We start from the raw sequence: 17,158 nt of genomic DNA, 5'->3' as shown, positions 1-17,158 counted from the left end.
ACAGAAAGGGAAACAGAGTGGGAGGAATTGGTACTCTACTGTAGGTACCAGTACATACTGGACTGCATTCCCGCACCTTGATCGTGGAGATATACTACATGTATTCCTTGCCTGTATTCGACTGTGGCTTTTTTTTCTTCGTCTGCGCACGCTCTCCGACGCTCATCATCGTCCTCCCTCTTTGCCAATTCTATGTACATCTATCTTTGCCCATTATCGTCAAGTTTATCGTAACTTAGAAGCAAATAAACAATATCGTACAAATTTCCTCCTACAAAAGCTTATCGCTTTGCAGGCACAGAAATCTAGAAAATCACTTGCCCCACCCTTGCTAGTTTGGCCAACCAATCACTCTATCAAGATCCAAGTGGGCGTTGTTGTTGGCACGCATCCAGAGAGCACAGACTACTGCTGCTACACCGAGACAGACAGACGGTCCTGGGAGACACCCACGCAAAAAGGAAAGAAACATCAAGCTCACACTTATTTTTTTCACAACTTCGTCCGCAATCCAACAAACACTCTCCTTTCCCTCCTAGCCCAGCCACAGCTCTTTCACTCGCTCGTTCACTCTCATCTTCCAACCACCCCACCCCCGTCCATAACCCCTCCATCTACATCAATCCCTTGATTACAACCAAGTAATCCTTTAGGATTTCTACTCTATCAATCTTCAGCCCTAGCCAATCACCTATTCGCTAGACTACACCAATCCATACACCCATCCACCTTCACTTCATTCACACGAGGAAGCACCCCTTCCAAAGGTCTCCCCCGATTGTAACGCTACTCTCCCATGCTCTCCGCTGCCCGGAGAAGGCCGTCATGAGTACCATCTTAGCTCCCCGCCAAAAGGACGAACTGTGCGTTGTTCTCTCTCGTCCCCCCGCTGCTCCCCCGACCCCATATTCTTCTCCCTCCTCTTTGTTGATTCCCGTTCGTTGGCTCTGACCTCACCTCCGGCGTAGACACAAATCCCTCCTTGCATACCTTTCATCGTCTGGTCTACCTCAATCATGTGCGGCACTACGAGACGAGCTCGGTGTGGGGGACGAGTTCCTAGATATCGACAAAATGAAGAAATACGAGGGTCTGTTGGAAAAGAAATGGACCAGTGTGGTCAGGTTACAAAAGAAGGTTTGTCACGTTTCCAACACACTCAATGACGGCTATAGTTTTGTTGGCGGGAAAGTCGATCCCCTGACCTTGTTTGTAGATTATGGATCTTGAATCCCGCCTAGCCTCTCTCCAATCGGAGCTAGATTCTGCGACCCCCACGTCACTTACCCGTCGCAACGTCGATCCCGCAAGCTGGCTCCCACGGGCTCCGGCGCGCCATGTACTCACCGGCCACCGAAACCCAGTGACATCCGTCGCTTTCCACCCCGTCTTTTCAGTCCTCGCTTCATCCTCCGAAGATTCGACCATTAAGATTTGGGACTGGGAGCTTGGAGAGCTAGAGCGCACAATCAAAGGACATACGAAGGCTGTACTGGATGTAGATTTTGGAGGACCGAAGGCGGGAGTACTATTGGCGAGCTGCTCCAGTGATCTTACGATAAAATTATGGGATCCGAATAACGAGTATAAGAATATACGCACTCTTACCGGCCACGACCACAGCGTGAGCGCCGTGAGATTTATTCCTAGCGCGGCAGGGGAATACCTAGTCAGCGCCAGTAGGGACAAAACGTTAAGAATTTGGGAGGTTGCGACCGGGTATTGTATCAAGACGATATATGGACATGCCGACTGGATTAGAGACGTGGCGCCTTCATTCGATGGCCGATGGCTTTTGTCTGCCGGAAATGATCAGGTTTGTCAATTCGAGAACCCAGAGTATATCGTCAAATTTACTAACACTACTACAAGACAACTCGAGTATGGGATGCTACAACAGCAGAACACAAGGCCACACTACTTGGTCATGAACATGTAATTGAGTGCTGTGTTTTCGCGCCGCCAACTTCGTATCCTTACCTTGCAACAATGGCTGGTCTCAAAAAACCACCCCCCTCTACCTCCTCTTCTGAATTCATCGCGACCGGCTCCCGTGATAAGTCAGTTCGTCTGTGGGATAGCCGAGGCACACTCCTAAAAACTCTCATCGGGCACGATAACTGGGTGAGAGCATTAGCGTTTCATCCTGCGGGAAAGTACCTATTATCTGTCAGTGATGACAAGACTATCAGATGCTGGGATTTAACGCAGGATGGGAGATGTGTCAAGACGGTGGATGATGCACATGCGCATTTCGTGAGTTGTTTGAGGTGGGCGCCTCCGGCAAAGGAGGCTGCCAACGGGGATGGAAAGACAAATGGAGCGGCAGGTAAACGGGCAACTGAAGATAAAGCAATAGGAATGAGGTGTGTCATTGCGACGGGAAGCGTGGATATGAGTGTTAGGGTGTTCGCGTCATAAAATAGGTTCTCTTTTCCTCTTTAGCGGCCGTCGAGGTAGAAGTTCGGGTTGGTTACCAAGGGGTTTTAGCTTGAGAATTCTTGTTCTCTTAATCGAGGCTTCATTGATATCCTAGCGGCTTGGGTTTTGAGTACTGGCTGGCGGTACGGGGGTTGAGTAGTATTATCAGCTTTTCAGTTTCCTTTTTCTTTTCTTTTTAGCTTCACAGGCTTTATACTCACTTTCTGTGTAACTTTTTTCCCCTTTTCCTGTTTTTTTGTTCCTTTCCTAGTTCCTTTTTTTTTTTACGGAGTTGAGTTTGAATTGTTAAATTAGTCCCTATTCCGTTCTCCGTTCCATCATTCTTCCCATACCATATCATATTACACCATTTTATACGAGGCGAGAACCTCTTGGTTGCTCGTGTTTAACGCCCTTTTTCTTTTTCTTCAGCACTTGGTTGGATATAGGGATGGGACATGGAAACGAGAAATGGATAATGGAATCGGTATATGAGCGACGTTTACAGGCGCGCGGTATGTATTTAGAATTTAAATATTATACTTATTATACAATGCTTTGTGAGGGTTGACTCATGGGGGATCACTCGTCGCGTATCTAAGCAATGGATTTGTGTATAGGTAATCTCTTATCTTATTGGTTGTTCATACTCGAATACGGCTAGACTCATAAGGCTAGTTGGTTGAGGCAAATAAGGGACTTCTCTTGAGCTACTCGAAGTAAAAGCCAATGCCAGGTGTCTAGGATGATTGGTGCATCCAAGGTAGATGCCGATGATCCCATTTTTATAAGTCAATGAGCTATTTCTCAATAGAACGGTGTCAAATGGTGTCATGGCTAGCTACTTGTAACTGATTTGACCACGAAATGCTGAGCTTATCGCGAGCGCTACGGCCTTGAAAACTGGTGTCTGGACGGTTTGAGAGCTACTAGAGCTTATACACCCGTTATGATAGAATTTTAACGGGATATAGAGGATACACGAACCTCAAGCTAGACTTAGGCTACATGTAACCATAACAGAGTGTTGTACCGATACCCCACATTACCTATGTTGGCTAATATAATTGCCAGAAATGGAGTTATGGCACTGACTATAAGGGATCTCGGTGTATGTGGCAAGTTCATAATCTATCACTCGTTACTTAACCTTATTTATTGCCTAACCCAGGCGAGGCGGTAGCATATATACGTTCTGTAGAGGCTTCTGTACGTAGAAATATGCTTGTTATATATACCTTAAACTGACACGAAGCGTTAGCCCTCCTTGGGGCCGAGAAGGCGGCTCCTTATCATGAAAAGAGCCGGCACGCCAGTTTAAGAGGTAGATCTCCACCTAAAAGCACAGCAGCCAAGTTCTTACTCTCACTACATGCATACTAACCCTTGAACCATTCCTATACAAACCGTCATAACAAAGACATATTTAAAAACGAAGTGAGAAAGCTGTACCTCTACCCTACGGCCTCCGAGCCAAACAAACCCCAACGGCACAAAACCATGCAACTGAAATTGATGGAAACTGAGAAACGCCGGCCAGAGTGAAGCTATCTATCACGGACATGCGGATCTTTAAGCTGCACAAAACGTGAAGAACTATTTACTCGTTAAGCCCTTGAGATCATAACTCCTATTTCCGGTTAGTTTATACCCATTATCTCCGGCCGATGAGATAATACCCTTAGCTCCTCCTTCTCTACTGACCTTTTATGCAAGACCTGCAGTTATAGAGGTTAAGAGAAAGTGGAAGGGGGACTTAGGCTAGTGAACATGGATCTAATTCTAATCACTATCGACAACTCTAATGCACAGTTCCAGGATAGGTCTTGCCGTCTTGCCGTACCCCTACACAAGACATGTCAACCCTGCAGCCGTTGAGTCTCCGCCACATACCTACAATGTTCCCCTAAAAGCCCCAACCTCGTCCGGAAACTATTTCTGGGCCTCTAGAGGACCAGTCTTTCCCCTTTCTGTCAGTTAGAAGGTATTGAGTATGGCGAGTGATATTTCATGATGATGCTTGGGCTGGTTTTTCTTTGTATGCAGGTGCCCGGGATGGATGCTGGGCCGGTGCCGTCTAGGAGCGGTCTATACTTTGCTTTTTATTGTTGGTACTGTGGCCCTACGGTTTGTCCTTACCTCGAGCCTGAAGGTGTGCTGCTGGCATGTAGAATCTCCTCAACTTAGATACTCTAGGGCCACCTCACAAAAGAACAGTTGTCAACGGCTCGACCGGTGAATTACACGTGGCTAGAAATACTAATAATAGGTTCAAAGCAGAAGCACAGTTCACCATCTAAACCCAACACTCACTTAAGCTGGACTAAAAAAGTTTCCCGGTTGAAAAGGGTTTCCATTTTATCCCTATGACAGCATCCCCAAGACCTCGCAGAGCTGGTTGAATAAACCCCGACTAAAGCAATCAGGTATCCATACTAAAATCCTCTTCTTTAAAAAAAAGCTAATCACCGGTTGAACGATCAATTGACACCTGCACCCCACCCATACCCATACCCGTTATCCCAGAATGTTACAAAAATAAAGAAACAAAAAAGAGAAAAGAACAAAAGATATGCCCCATATGACTTTTCAATAAAAACGCCGATGTTGAATCTCCACTACCCCAATTGAACTTTTTGTTTTACTACAATAAGAATTATATGGCTTTATGTTAAATTAAGCCTTGGAGTACTTGGCACGGAACTGCTTGGTGGCCTTGATCATGTTGTCAAGAGCAGCGCGGGTCTCGGGCCATTGACGGGTCTTGAGACCACAGTCAGGGTTGATCCAGAGCTGCTCGGGCTTGAGCCACCTAGTGAAGATAACAGTGGTTAGTAAATTACTAATAATCGATAGGAATAAGGGACATACTTGAGCATCTCCTCGACACGGTCAACAATCTCCTGCTCTGATGGAACACGGGGGGAGTGGATGTCGTAGACACCAGGTCCGATGTGACGGGGGTAGGCCTCGTCCTCGAAGACCCTCAAGAGCTTAGCATCAGACTTGGAGTTCTCAATGGAGAGAACATCGGCGTCAAGGGCAGCAATGGCGTGGAAGAAGTCCTGGAACTCAGAGTAACAGAAGTGAGAGTGGATCTGGGTGTTGTTCTGGACACCAGTGGTGGCAAGACGGAAAGCCTTGACGGCCCAGTCAAGGTAGGCCTCACGCTCCTTTCCGGAACGGAGAGGGAGACCCTCACGGAGAGCGGGCTCGTCGACCTGGATGACGTGGATACCGGCAGCCTCGAGATCGATGACCTCGTCACGGAGAGCAAGAGCGAGCTGCTCAGCCTGGACGGACTGGTGAACGTCATCACGGGGGAACGACCACCTCAAGCAGGTGATCGGACCAGTGAGCATACCCTTCATGGCCTTCTTGGTGATGGAAGCGGCGTACTTGGACTCCTTGACGGTCATGGGAAGAGGCCTGGAGATGTCACCGACGACAATTGGGGGACGGACACAACGAGATCCGTAAGACTGGACCCAACCGAAGGTGGTGAAGACGTAACCGGTCAAACGCTCACCAAAGTACTGGACCATGTCGTTACGCTCAGGCTCTCCGTGGACAAGGACGTCGAGGTCAAGGGCCTCCTGCTCCTTGACAACGAGCTCGATCTCCTTCTCAATGAAACGCTCATACTCCTCGGTGGTGATATCACCCTTGGTGAACTTCTGACGGGCGACACGGATCTCCTTGGTCTGGGGGAAAGATCCAATGGTGGTGGTGGGGAAGAGAGGAAGGTTGAGGTGAGCCTGCTGACCAGAAATACGGGTCTCAAAGGGAGCGAGACGGTTATACATCTCAGGGGTGACCTTGGCCTGGCGCTCCTTGACAGCGGGGTCGTTGGTGCGGGCAGAGGTGGCACGAGAGTTCATGGAGGCGGCGTTGGCATCAAGCTCAGCGCGGACGGACTCAGCACCCTCAGTGACGGCCTTGGCAATGACAACAACCTCAACAGCCTTCTCGGAGGCGAATGAGAACCAGTCGGCAACCTCAGCGGGGAGCTTCTTCTCGGAAGCAAGAGTGTGAGGAGTGTGGAGAAGAGAAGAAGAAGTGGCAACAACAACACGGTCAGCACCGAGGAGCTGGACAGCCTTCTCAACGGTGGCAATGGCCTTCTGGTAGTTGGTCTTCCAGATGTTACGTCCGTCAACAACACCGGCAGAGAGGACCTGGCCGGGGGCAAGGGCACCGGCAACGGTCTCGAGCTGCTCAGGGTTGCGAACAAGGTCAACGTGGACAGCGGCGACAGACTTGACGTCGTTGAGGATCTCAATGTTGTGGACAATGTCACCGAAGTAGGTGGCGAGGGTGATCTTGGGGATGGCATCACCCTGGGCGGCGAAGAGATCGTAGGCGGGCTTGAAAGCAGCCTTAGTCTCCTTGGGAAGGTCGAGAACGAGGACGGGCTCATCGATCTGGACAGTCTCGGCACCGGCAGCCTTGAGCTGTTTCAACAACTCAACATAGACGGGAAGGAGCTTGTCGAGGAGGGTGATGGGAAGAACAGACTGGCCACGGTCTGGCTTTCCGAGGTGAAGGAAAGAGACGGGTCCGACAAGGACAGGGCGGGTGGTGATGCCCAGGGCCTTGGCCTCGTTGAACTCACGGACGGGCTTGGGGTCAGCAGCAAGGCTGAAGGTCTGGTTGTCCTGGAGGGTAGGACGGACGTAGTGGTAGTTTGAGTCGAACCACTTGACCATCTCCTATAATTCGCATTGATTGCGTTAGCGTACTGGTTCATATCAAAATATCTCATCACATCTGATGGCCATCGCGTGTGCACAAAAAATTCACAATTGGTCCATTGCTGTGGGGGCAACAAAGAGGGGTAGTGACCGCGCCGTGGGGGGCCTAATAGATAGAAAATATTTACTGACCAAAGCGGGAACATCGACGGCAGGGCCAGTCTCAGTAGCAGGGCGCTGGAGACCACGTCCCATGGCGAAGAACTCGTCAATAGCAGGGAGGCCATACTTCCTGTATCTCTCAGGGACAGCCTATATTAAGAACGATTAATCATCACTCCGTGTTAACTCCGAGGGGGGCTGGGTGTACGTACGTTGAAGAGCTGGATGTGGTCAAGAACGTGGTCGTAGAAAGAGAAGTCGTTGCTGGCAATGGTACCGGCACCGGCATCCTTCTGGATCTTCCAGTGGGCAGCACGGAGGGTCTTTCCGGTCTCAACGAGGGACTCGACACTGGACTTTCCGCCCCAGTAGGCCTCAGTAGCCTTCTTGAGCTCACGGTTTCCTAAAGAATTCCATCAGAACCAGTCATCGATAGAAGAGCCTTAGAGATGAAGTAAAAACATACCACCCATACGGGGGAATCCAAGAACGGATCTAATTGATGTAAACAAACATTAGCCATCATCACCTCAACCCAATTCCTACTCTCTCTACCATCTCGAGAGGGGTGAATGAGTCAAACTTACGAGGAAACCATTATGAATTGAGATGAAGTTTTTGGATTATTTTTTGTTAGGGGAAGAGTTGCAATTGATACTTCTTCTCGTTCTCTTCGATGGCGGAGGGTTTAAAAAAGAAGAAGATGGGGAAAGAAGAAGGAAAAAAAGATAAAAAGGGGGGGAGGAAGAGAAAATTTATTTGAAAGGTCCACGGGGATGGTGGGGGGTTGGTTCGTTTGGCTGACTGGCGGGGTAACAACCAGCAACCTCCTAGGAAGGATGCCCCACGCTAATGCTACATAAAAGGGTCTTTGCCAAGCACCAACAGGAAAAAAAAAAATTATTAGCGATGGCGCAATATTCTTCATGTGAAACAAAACAATTCGGCCTCCCCTTCTTCCTCCTCCTTCTTGCCGGTGTGTAAGTTTAAGCTCGGCTAGCAGCAGCAGCCTGCGGTTTGCTCTTTGGTTTGGCAGCACGCATGTCCGAGACCGAGTGACCGGTCGAGGGCACACAGCTACACAGCACGCTGCACAGAGAACGAACACGGTTGGGCCACTGTTCAGAGGAGAGATAACCGAATGCAGCAGATATGATAGTGACCAAAAACGATATCATAAGGAGTTGCCCAAAACGAGCTAGGATTGTCCGTTACTTTCACGGAAAACAACTAATCAGGGTTAGGTGTCGTTCACACACACACTGCACACACTGCACATAGTAATTCCACAGCGTTTTTGAACACGACCGCTATTGCATGCCATACAAAAAAGTTGTCTTGTGTGTATGCAATAGTGGCCCAGTTCAAGAACGTCACGAAGATGCGAGTACACACAGACTGCACACATGTTCAGCAGATGTGCACTTTTATATAAAAACTTAGAAAACTTGAAAGCTACAATTCATGCTATGCTATTAATTAGAAAACCGAAAAAGGTTTGGAAAGAAAAAAAGGGAAAAACAAACAAACAAGTCATTGACATCATAAAATAGATATTTATATAAATTATAACGGATCCATCGTCCCCCCAACATCATGTTGTTTAAGTTTTCATGGTTCATAGTTCATGGTTCATGTGTCATCATTTACCCTACCCGTCAGCGGATCGGTGGAGAAAAAAGGGATGGATGGGGATGGGCTGTTAAATAAGCTTAAAGCTTAGACTGCCCACTCTGAGAGGTCGTCTTGGGGCGTCACGAATGGCTCGTCTATCCGCTTTATCGCAAACTCACTGCAGAGGACACTATCACCACACCACCCCAGCGTCAGTTAAAGCCCCCTCAAAAAAAAAAAAAAATCCCCCAAGTAAATGCAACAAACAACCAAACAATCAAACCGACAAACATAAAACCAAAAAAACGGGAAAAATGGAAAAACTCACCACTCCGACGCCACCAGACTATCAAACTCCTCCACCGCCTTCTCCCTAATCCTCCCCCCCACCATCCCCTTCTCCATCCTCTCCTGCGCATCCCTCACCCTCCGCCCCTTGCCCGGCCCCACCCCCCTCAACACCTCCCCCGTCAAACAATCACTATGAAACGCATGCTGGCACGGAAACACATAAAACAGCCTCGCCAGCAGCGGCATCTGACACACCCAGCACCTCTCGCCCGGCTCCACAATCGCATACCGCCGATCCAGCATCTCCACATCCCTCCTAATATTCGCCGCCGTCCTCGCACTCTCCTCCATCTCGCGCTTCAGCGTATCAATGGCATGGCTGTGGTCCTCGAGCGCAGCGCAGATCTCGTCCTTAAAGTCGTCAATCACGACAAAGTCCGGAAAGAACGGGATCAGGTCCTCGATGCGCAGCAGCTCGCAGCGGCGCAGAAAGTCGATTGCGGATTTGATGCTGCTGGAGGAGGCGATGACGGCGCGGGCGACGGCGAGCCAGAGCTGCTTTCGCAGCGCGGGGTCGGTGCTGGGCCGGTCGGCGACGATGGCCGCGAGGGTCAGGTTGCCGTGTTTTAGCGCTAGCTCGACGGCCTGCAGGTACAGCCCCATGGAGGAGTAGAGGTGCACGCACGAGAGCACGTGGTTGTGGCGGATGCACAGGCGCAGCGCAAAGTCCGCGTCGTAGTGCGAGTGTGCCGCGGCGCCGCTGGCGCCGGCGGTGTGCGTCTCGAGGTAGGAGAGGAGGTGAGTCTCGTCGCGGCTGGGGTGCGACGCGTAGATGCTCAGTAGTGTGTTATGAACTGCCGCGTCCGTGGAGCCCAGCTGGTGTATCACAAAGAGGAGGTAGCGCACGGCCTGGTTTGCGTTCAGCGGCGAGCGCGTGTATTTGTTGTAGTTTAGCAGCGCGGGTATGAGGTTCCGCGGGGAGAGGTTGCTTTGGCGCATGAGGATGTCGACGGTCTCGGTGGGCGCGTTGGAGAGGAGGACGCTGGCGTACTTGTAGAACATTTCTGGGTCCGTCTGTTTCTTGAGGACAGCGAGGGCCTCGTGCCATTGCTCGCGCTGGATCCAGTAGGCGAGGACGTAGCTGTAGTCTGATATTGTGTTTGCGTAGTAGAGCAGCTCGTCTTTGCGGCCGTGGGAGGAGATGATCTCGTATGTGGTTTTGCGGTCGAGGGAGTCCTTGTGCGCTGTGATGAAGGACTGGTATTCGGCCCGCACGGCGGAGAGTTGGGCGGTGATGTCGGTGGAGGTGGTGATGGAGGAGGTGGCGTGCGTGGCGAGGGTGGAGAGGGTGTCTTCGAGGGTGTTGAGCTTGGCCATGAAGACTTCGACGAGCCAGGAGGCGGTCATGATGCGTTGCATTACGGCCTGATGGGCGGAGGGGGGGGGGTCAATGATTGGTTAGCTAGTTTTCGGTGTAGCGTATCATTATAGCAAGAACCAAGAACCACAACCAAGAATTCAAACCAAGAAAGCAAGAAACTAATAGAAAAAAGGAAGGAGAGAAAGAGAACTTACACTCTTCTTCAAACTCCCCAACTTGACCAACAAATACCTCCTCAACGCGTCCTGCTCCCCCCTCTCCAGAAACGTCAACGCCACCTCCTCAAAGCTCTTACTACACCCCCCCCACACCGCCGCCGCCTCCTCATACCTCCCACACCTGACCAAATACTCCCCCTGGCCCACCGCCACCGCATCCCTCTGCGCAGGCGTCTTTGCATACCTCATCGCGCGCTCAAACGCCCTCTCCTTCAGCAATATCCGCCACAGATCCCGCTCCTCATCCACCACCACCACCTCATAGATCTCACTCGCGGTAAACACCCAGTACGTGCACTTCTTGACGTCGGCGCAGATGCCGAGGATGCGCGTGCCGGGGTCGACGATGCTCTGCGAGAAGACGATGCTGTCGTCGAGCCGGTTGATGGCGTAGAGGGTTGTGCCGCTGAAGGCGAGCACGTGGTGGTGTGTTAGCGCGATGGAGTTTGGGTGTGATGAGAGCGCGGTGGAGGGGAAGAGTTTTGAGGTGGAGAGGACGTGGGCGCCGAGGTCGGGGTTGGGGGGGGTGGTGAGGAGGCGGCCGTGGTAGATGCCGGGCGAGCAGAGCCAGGCGAAGGAGCGGTCGGGGTCGTGGGGGTCGGCGCTGTCGGGGGAGGTGCAGAGCGCGCTGAAGGGCGTGGAGGTGTCGTGGAAGTCCTGGATCACTGCTTTGTGTTAGCCTTCTACCTACCCAGGCAGCCGCGGGGGAGGGGGTGTAGTACTTGGTCCCTCCGCCTCAAAAAACTTTGCAAATATCGACCCCACATCCGAATGCCTCTGCACCCTTCCCACCCAATGCATGACCGCCCCCGCCGTAGCCACCAACACCCTCCTCAGATCCGGCTTCCCCGGCAGGGCATCCACCCACAGCCCCGTGACACCGCTATTATCACCCATCTTATACACCTGCTTCAGGTACTTCTCATCCTTCCTCATGAACGCGGCCCCGCCGCCGTCGTCCAGCCCGTCGATGAACGTCTCGTAGACGCTGCCGTCCTGCGTGCCGAGCAGGATCTCGCGCGTGCTCGTGGTCGGCAGCGACGGCGACCAAGCGACGCACTCGATGTGCAGCGACTTGAGGCGGCCCAGGTGGCGCGCCTTGGAGCTGCGCGAGTGCAGGTAGAAGTTCTCGCCGTGCGTCGTGGTGATGAGCAGGTGCGAGGCTGTCGGGTCGAGGAAGATCTTGCGGATCGTGCCCACTTCGGACACCTTGCGGGGGAGGTCGATATCTGTGTTTTTCCGACTCCTCATAAATATCAGCCCCACACCATTCCCCATCCCCATCACCCCCCACATAAATAACCCCCATCATTCCACACAAATTAATCCCCCCCCCCCCAATGGAAGCTCACTACTCACCGTCCACATTCTCCGGACTCGCCAAGTCGATCCTGAGGAGTCTTCCGCTCGTCAGCGCAAGGATGATGACATTGTTGGCAACCTGTACGGCCACAAAGTCGGCGCCGACCTGCGCCTGCAGCTGCACGAGCTCGACGCGGAAGATGGGGTCTGCGGCTGCTGCTGTGAGTGCCGTGGTGGTGGTGGGGGTGTCAGCGTCGGCGGCGGCAGTGAGGTAGTTTGTCGAGTTGAACTCGGACGGGTCGAAGGCCATTGCTCTTCTGTGCTGTGATTGTGGGGTGGGTGTGGGTGGGGTGGATGTAGATGGAGGGGAGGTGTGGAGTGGAGTGGTGAAGTGGAGGTGGAGTGGAGGTGAGAGAGAGAGAGAGAGAGAGAGAGAGAGAGAGAGCTGGTGCACGGCTCCTTCTGTGTCGAGTGGAGGCTCGGTGTTGCGTGGGCGTGCCAAGAGAGATAGCGATACTCTAGTCTACAAAGTGTGGGGATCGGCGGTGTGCGTCATGGCCTGTCACTCACACTCACGCACTGTCACTCACACTCACGCACTGTCACTCACTCTCACTCACTCACTGCAGAGATGCGGGCTGCCTTTCTCTCTCTCGCTCTCTCGCTCTCTCTCTCTCGCTCTCTCTCTCTCGCTCTCTCTCGCTCTCTCTCCTTCTCTCTCCCTCCCCCACCAACTGCAACAACTGCAGCTGGACCGCTGCATCGACGCAGGAACGCCGGTGATACGAGAGCTGCTGGGCACTTTTACAGATTAATTAAACCCATCTACTGCAATCAATGCCGATACACGGCCGGGAATCAGCATCGATATTGATTACAGAGGACGATAGCTCTTTTGATTGAACGAGATGTGTGTGCATACAGCTTTCATCTTATCTTGCACCTCCCTTTTTTCCTAAAAGATATGACATGTACTGTTTCTAATCGTTTTTGTTTATATCACACTACAGACAGAAACGACAACACAGAACAAAGCTACTCAAACACCAACATTGCCAGACCAACATTCCATTCCCACTATAGAGCCAGCTCCACCACACAAAACCCCACCCCACCACCCCCACTTCACTTCGCACCAATCCTCCTCTCCGCCTCCTCAAACCCCTCCAACACCTCCCCATACGCCTCCCACACACCCTCCGTATACCCCTCCGCCACCCTATTAACCTTCCCCTCCTCCCTCCACCTCGCGCCCACAAACTCCTCAAACCCCTCACCCACGCCCCTCTCCAGCGCCCACGTCGCATAATACGCCGCCCCAAGCGCACACGCATTACTCCCCACATCGAGCCGATACACGCCCTCCACGCCGCCCAGCACCTCGCCCACCACCTCTGCAATCGCCTGGTTCCGCGACGCCCCGCCAACAACATACACCCTGTGCGGCTGCTGCTTCCCGCCATTCACCTTTGCGTCCGGCCGCAGCAGCGGCCGCGCCCGCATCCGCATCGACAGCGCCTGCGACTCTAGTATCGCGCGTGCGTCGTCGCCCGCGCTCCATCCGCTGGCCTCGGTGAGCTGCTTCTCGGCGGTGGAGTACTCGAAGCGCCATGTGCCCGCCTTGACGTTCGGCACAATCTCGGGGATGGGGAAGTAGATTCCCAGCTTCGCGGGGTCCGTTGGCGCGGACCTGCCGAGCGGCGGGGTGGCCAGCGCGGTGCTGTTGAAGCTCGCCCAGGGGTCGGTGGCGGGCGGGGGACGCAGCTTGTTGAGTGCGTCGCGGACGGACTCGCGCGCGAGGGCACCGTTGCAGTAGCAGAGCATGAACATGTAGAGGCCCTTTGTGGTCGGGTGGTTGAACATGTGGTAGGAGGGCGAGGAGACGTATGTCGGCGTGCTCATCAGCAGTGTTGTCGACGTCCCCAGCGACACGATCACGTCCAGTGGGCGCAGAGGCAGCGCCAGTATCGTGGACGGGTTATCGCCCGTGAACGGGGTGATAGTACAGTCTATCATTGGCCCCCCCCCCCCGGCCTCTGTCAGCATAGGATATCACTCGGCTCGATTTGGTTGGGGGCAGACTGACCTGCACTGAAGCCGAACCGCTCGACAAACCACGGCGAGACAGCACCAAGGTGCTTCCCGTGCTCTGTTTCAACAGGGCCGAGGCGGGCCTTGAGGCCGTCGACGCCGCCGGGCTCGCCCTCGGCCGTGGTGGAGAGCAGCGTCTCGTCCCACTTCCCGCCCTGGATGTCCCACAGGTTCATTCCGCAGACGTCGCTGATGTCGAACGGCGCGATGCGGCCGAGGAAGAGCGAGCACAGGAACGACGACACGAGAGATATGCGCGCCGTCTTTTCGTACACCTTTGGGAAGCGGCGGTGGAAGCGGAGGATCTGCGGGCCGGTGAAGCGCTGCGTAACCAATCCAATTAGCATTTTTTTTTTTTTTTGGGGGGGGGAGGGGAATTTGCAGGATGAATAAGAGAGAGAGTGGGCCATACGTGATGCGCCTTCGATCCAGTCAGTCTTGCGAGGGCGTCCGCGCCGCCAATGGACTCTTCGAAGGTGTCGCACTCGGCCTGTGTGCTGTGGTCCTGCCAGTTCGGTGACCACGGGTGCGAGAACGCCGCGGGCGAGAGCTGCTCCACGAGCCTCTGCTTTGCGTCAAGCTTTGCGAGGATCGTTTCGGCTTCGGCGGACCAGTAGCTATGGTGGAATATTAGCTATTCGCTATTGCCAAAGCTTAGGTAGATTATATATTGCGACTTACACACTGCCGTGCTGCTGCCCGGCGCCCGAGATGCCCTTTACGCGCGAGAAGTCGAAGCCTTTGGCCTGCATCCGCGTCAGGATGAGGTCCAATGCCTCGATCCACATGGCGACGGGGGCGTAGACTTGGTGCTGGTCATCGTTTGTGTGCACGCCTTTGGTGACGTTGTAGTGTGCGAGGTCGGTATCAAAGGTGATGATTTCCTCGTGCTGGGGCTCTAGGTCGCTGGAGCATGCAAGAACTATTTGGGGTGGAGAGAGGTTCAGTTAGGAGTCTCCAATTCTCCTGCCCACGATGCGAGAGTAACTATTACTAACCTTTCAGCTGCTGGGTTGAAAGGTCTAAGCCCAGGTACAATGGAGAAGAGGAAGCCATGAAGCTGATATTGCAGTACTTTCTAGTGGGTATCTCTACAAAAAAAGCTCTAATTGCTAGTAGCGAAGAAAAGAGGGAAACGATAAACTTATTTCACATTCAATTCCCCGCTCTCAGGGGAAAGCATTTTATATCTGCTCCATCGCATCCATCGCATCCATTCCATCTGTCATTGCTCTTCCCTCACAGTGACGAGAGCGGGGCAGGGAATCCCACCCTCCCCCTCATATTTACCCGGGACTTTATCCGCGGTTGCTACAGAGCCTCACCCCCCTGCTGTATAGCTCATCTGGCCTGCATTAGCCCGAACTAACCTTAAAGACATTTCACGAATCGCAGAATTGGACCCCTTCACGGCTGATGTGGTGAGTGAATGATGCCGGTGGGGTCTCGTGGTTAACTACAATACCATATTATCCATTCCTATAGATCTCGGGTTGGGGTAATTATCCAGAATAAACGGCTCTTTAAACAGTGGAGACGTACGTGGGCCACAGTGGGCGGTGAGGATAATTCGCTTTTACTTGATACATGTAGTTTGGTTTTTGCGCATAGTCCGGTTCTTGCAGGTGTAGTACGTACATGAATTGTTGCACATCTGCCGGCTGTGCAATGCGTGAAGAGGTATTATGGCCAACTAATTACACCAAATCTTGTTGATTAGTATTCAAGAGAGAAAAGACAGTTCCTTTCTATATAATGCAGCTTTCTATATAATGCAGGACTCACTAGCCAGTACTTCATAGGAAATCACTCGGTGACCTGACTGTACACCGACACCGTTGTAACATGCTTCCGCTAACCTGCCCCACACCGTCCTGTGGCAGGCCTCGGAAAACCGAGTGAGTAGTTGTGAGCCAAGACCCCGATGGAGTGACAAACGGAGTACTAGGCCATCTTGTCACCAACAACAAAGGCACTAGCATGTCCTAACAGATTTCAAGCCAGTCTCGAGACAAGAGTCGATATAAGTCTTCAATGTTTTCTGGGATAATCTTTCAATTAATCAAATAGAGAACCGAGAATACCGAGCGTATTGTATTAACAATGATTAGAAATAAGGAAGAGGTAGAAGGCTCCTTCTTTATAGGTAAAGTTTAGAGAACAAGATGGCTTTAAGACAATCACCGCAACAACTTGCCACAAACAACAGACGTGTCATCTCATGGAAAATAACATCCGGAAACCACTTATTCCCTACTGTTCTATTTTTAGAATGAACCCCTATGCTTAATCGACCCAAGGTATCTGGGGTTCAGAAATACTTGTACTTACCCAAGGTGGCCGGATTTAATACTATTCTGGCCGGCGAATCAATAAAAAATCGCCAATTTCCATAATGACACGCTGGGAGAGTATATGATAAACCACATGCACTAGTAAAGCATTTACTGGCATCCTTTTCGCGGCTTTTCTTTTTGGAGAACGCCTAGCACTACATGTAGTTTGGGCGCGTATACTCGGAGATAGCTTGGCAATGAAGGCTACATAATCTGGGTGAGTCAACAGACCCAGAGATGTTATACGTGCCTGTGTAGTTGTGATAAAAGATTAACCAACAGAGTTTTGGCTAGATGAGTTTGGTGAGGGGTCAGTCTTTCTTGGTAATGGTAAAGGTTGGTGAAATGCTTCATGATTGGAGGGAATGGGATTTTGGGATCATAAAGGTGGACTAGATGTACACGTGTATGTATTATGTACATGTATGTACATGTGGCTTCCAAACTTTATCTTTTATAGCACGTGTGCACACATGTCTACAAAAGGTCAAGAGTGATCTGAAAGGTGAGCAGGCACGAGGAAGATTACCTCCTCGTCGTATCACCGCTTGAACTTTAATATAAATCAGCGAAATTTCAATACCGGAACTTCTCGATATCGCTAATATTAATGACCATGCGCCATACATTACTACCGAGGAGGCCATA

General features: G+C 51.9%; 4 protein-coding genes across 4 annotated transcripts; 1 reads left to right on the top strand and 3 right to left on the bottom strand.

Annotated features, from left to right (window-relative positions):
* Window positions 1–825: 825 nt before the first annotated feature.
* LAJ45_02891 (uncharacterized protein) lies at window positions 826–2,421 on the top strand (the record flags this gene model as incomplete). The annotated part of the gene is made up of 4 exons (XM_046112482.1): window positions 826–863; window positions 969–1,137; window positions 1,217–1,816; window positions 1,873–2,421. The coding sequence occupies 4 exons, from the start codon at window positions 826–828 to the stop codon at window positions 2,419–2,421; spliced, it is 1,356 nt and encodes a 451-aa protein (XP_045974608.1).
* Window positions 2,422–5,097: 2,676 nt separating this feature from the next.
* LAJ45_02890 (uncharacterized protein) lies at window positions 5,098–7,875 on the bottom strand (the record flags this gene model as incomplete). The annotated part of the gene is made up of 6 exons (XM_046112481.1): window positions 5,098–5,233; window positions 5,293–7,133; window positions 7,308–7,427; window positions 7,490–7,680; window positions 7,744–7,772; window positions 7,865–7,875. The coding sequence occupies 6 exons, from the start codon at window positions 7,873–7,875 to the stop codon at window positions 5,098–5,100; spliced, it is 2,328 nt and encodes a 775-aa protein (XP_045974607.1).
* A 1,121-nt stretch (window positions 7,876–8,996) lies between these two features.
* On the bottom strand, window positions 8,997–12,393 carry LAJ45_02889 (uncharacterized protein; the record flags this gene model as incomplete). The annotated part of the gene is made up of 5 exons (XM_046112480.1): window positions 8,997–9,081; window positions 9,220–10,607; window positions 10,758–11,446; window positions 11,504–12,010; window positions 12,141–12,393. The coding sequence occupies 5 exons, from the start codon at window positions 12,391–12,393 to the stop codon at window positions 8,997–8,999; spliced, it is 2,922 nt and encodes a 973-aa protein (XP_045974606.1).
* An 815-nt stretch (window positions 12,394–13,208) lies between these two features.
* On the bottom strand, window positions 13,209–15,230 carry LAJ45_02888 (uncharacterized protein; the record flags this gene model as incomplete). Its single annotated transcript, XM_046112479.1, has 5 exons — window positions 13,209–14,092; window positions 14,170–14,497; window positions 14,587–14,791; window positions 14,856–15,096; window positions 15,173–15,230. The coding sequence occupies 5 exons, from the start codon at window positions 15,228–15,230 to the stop codon at window positions 13,209–13,211; spliced, it is 1,716 nt and encodes a 571-aa protein (XP_045974605.1).
* Window positions 15,231–17,158: the final 1,928 nt, after the last annotated feature.

The sequence above is a fragment of the Morchella importuna genome (genome assembly GCF_003444635.1).
Source record: "Morchella importuna strain M04M26 chromosome Unknown Morimp01GS005, whole genome shotgun sequence".
Taxonomy (NCBI): Eukaryota; Fungi; Ascomycota; class Pezizomycetes; order Pezizales; family Morchellaceae; genus Morchella; species Morchella importuna.
Note: the sequence above shows the minus strand (reverse complement) of the source record. Positions and strands in the feature narration are given on the sequence as shown.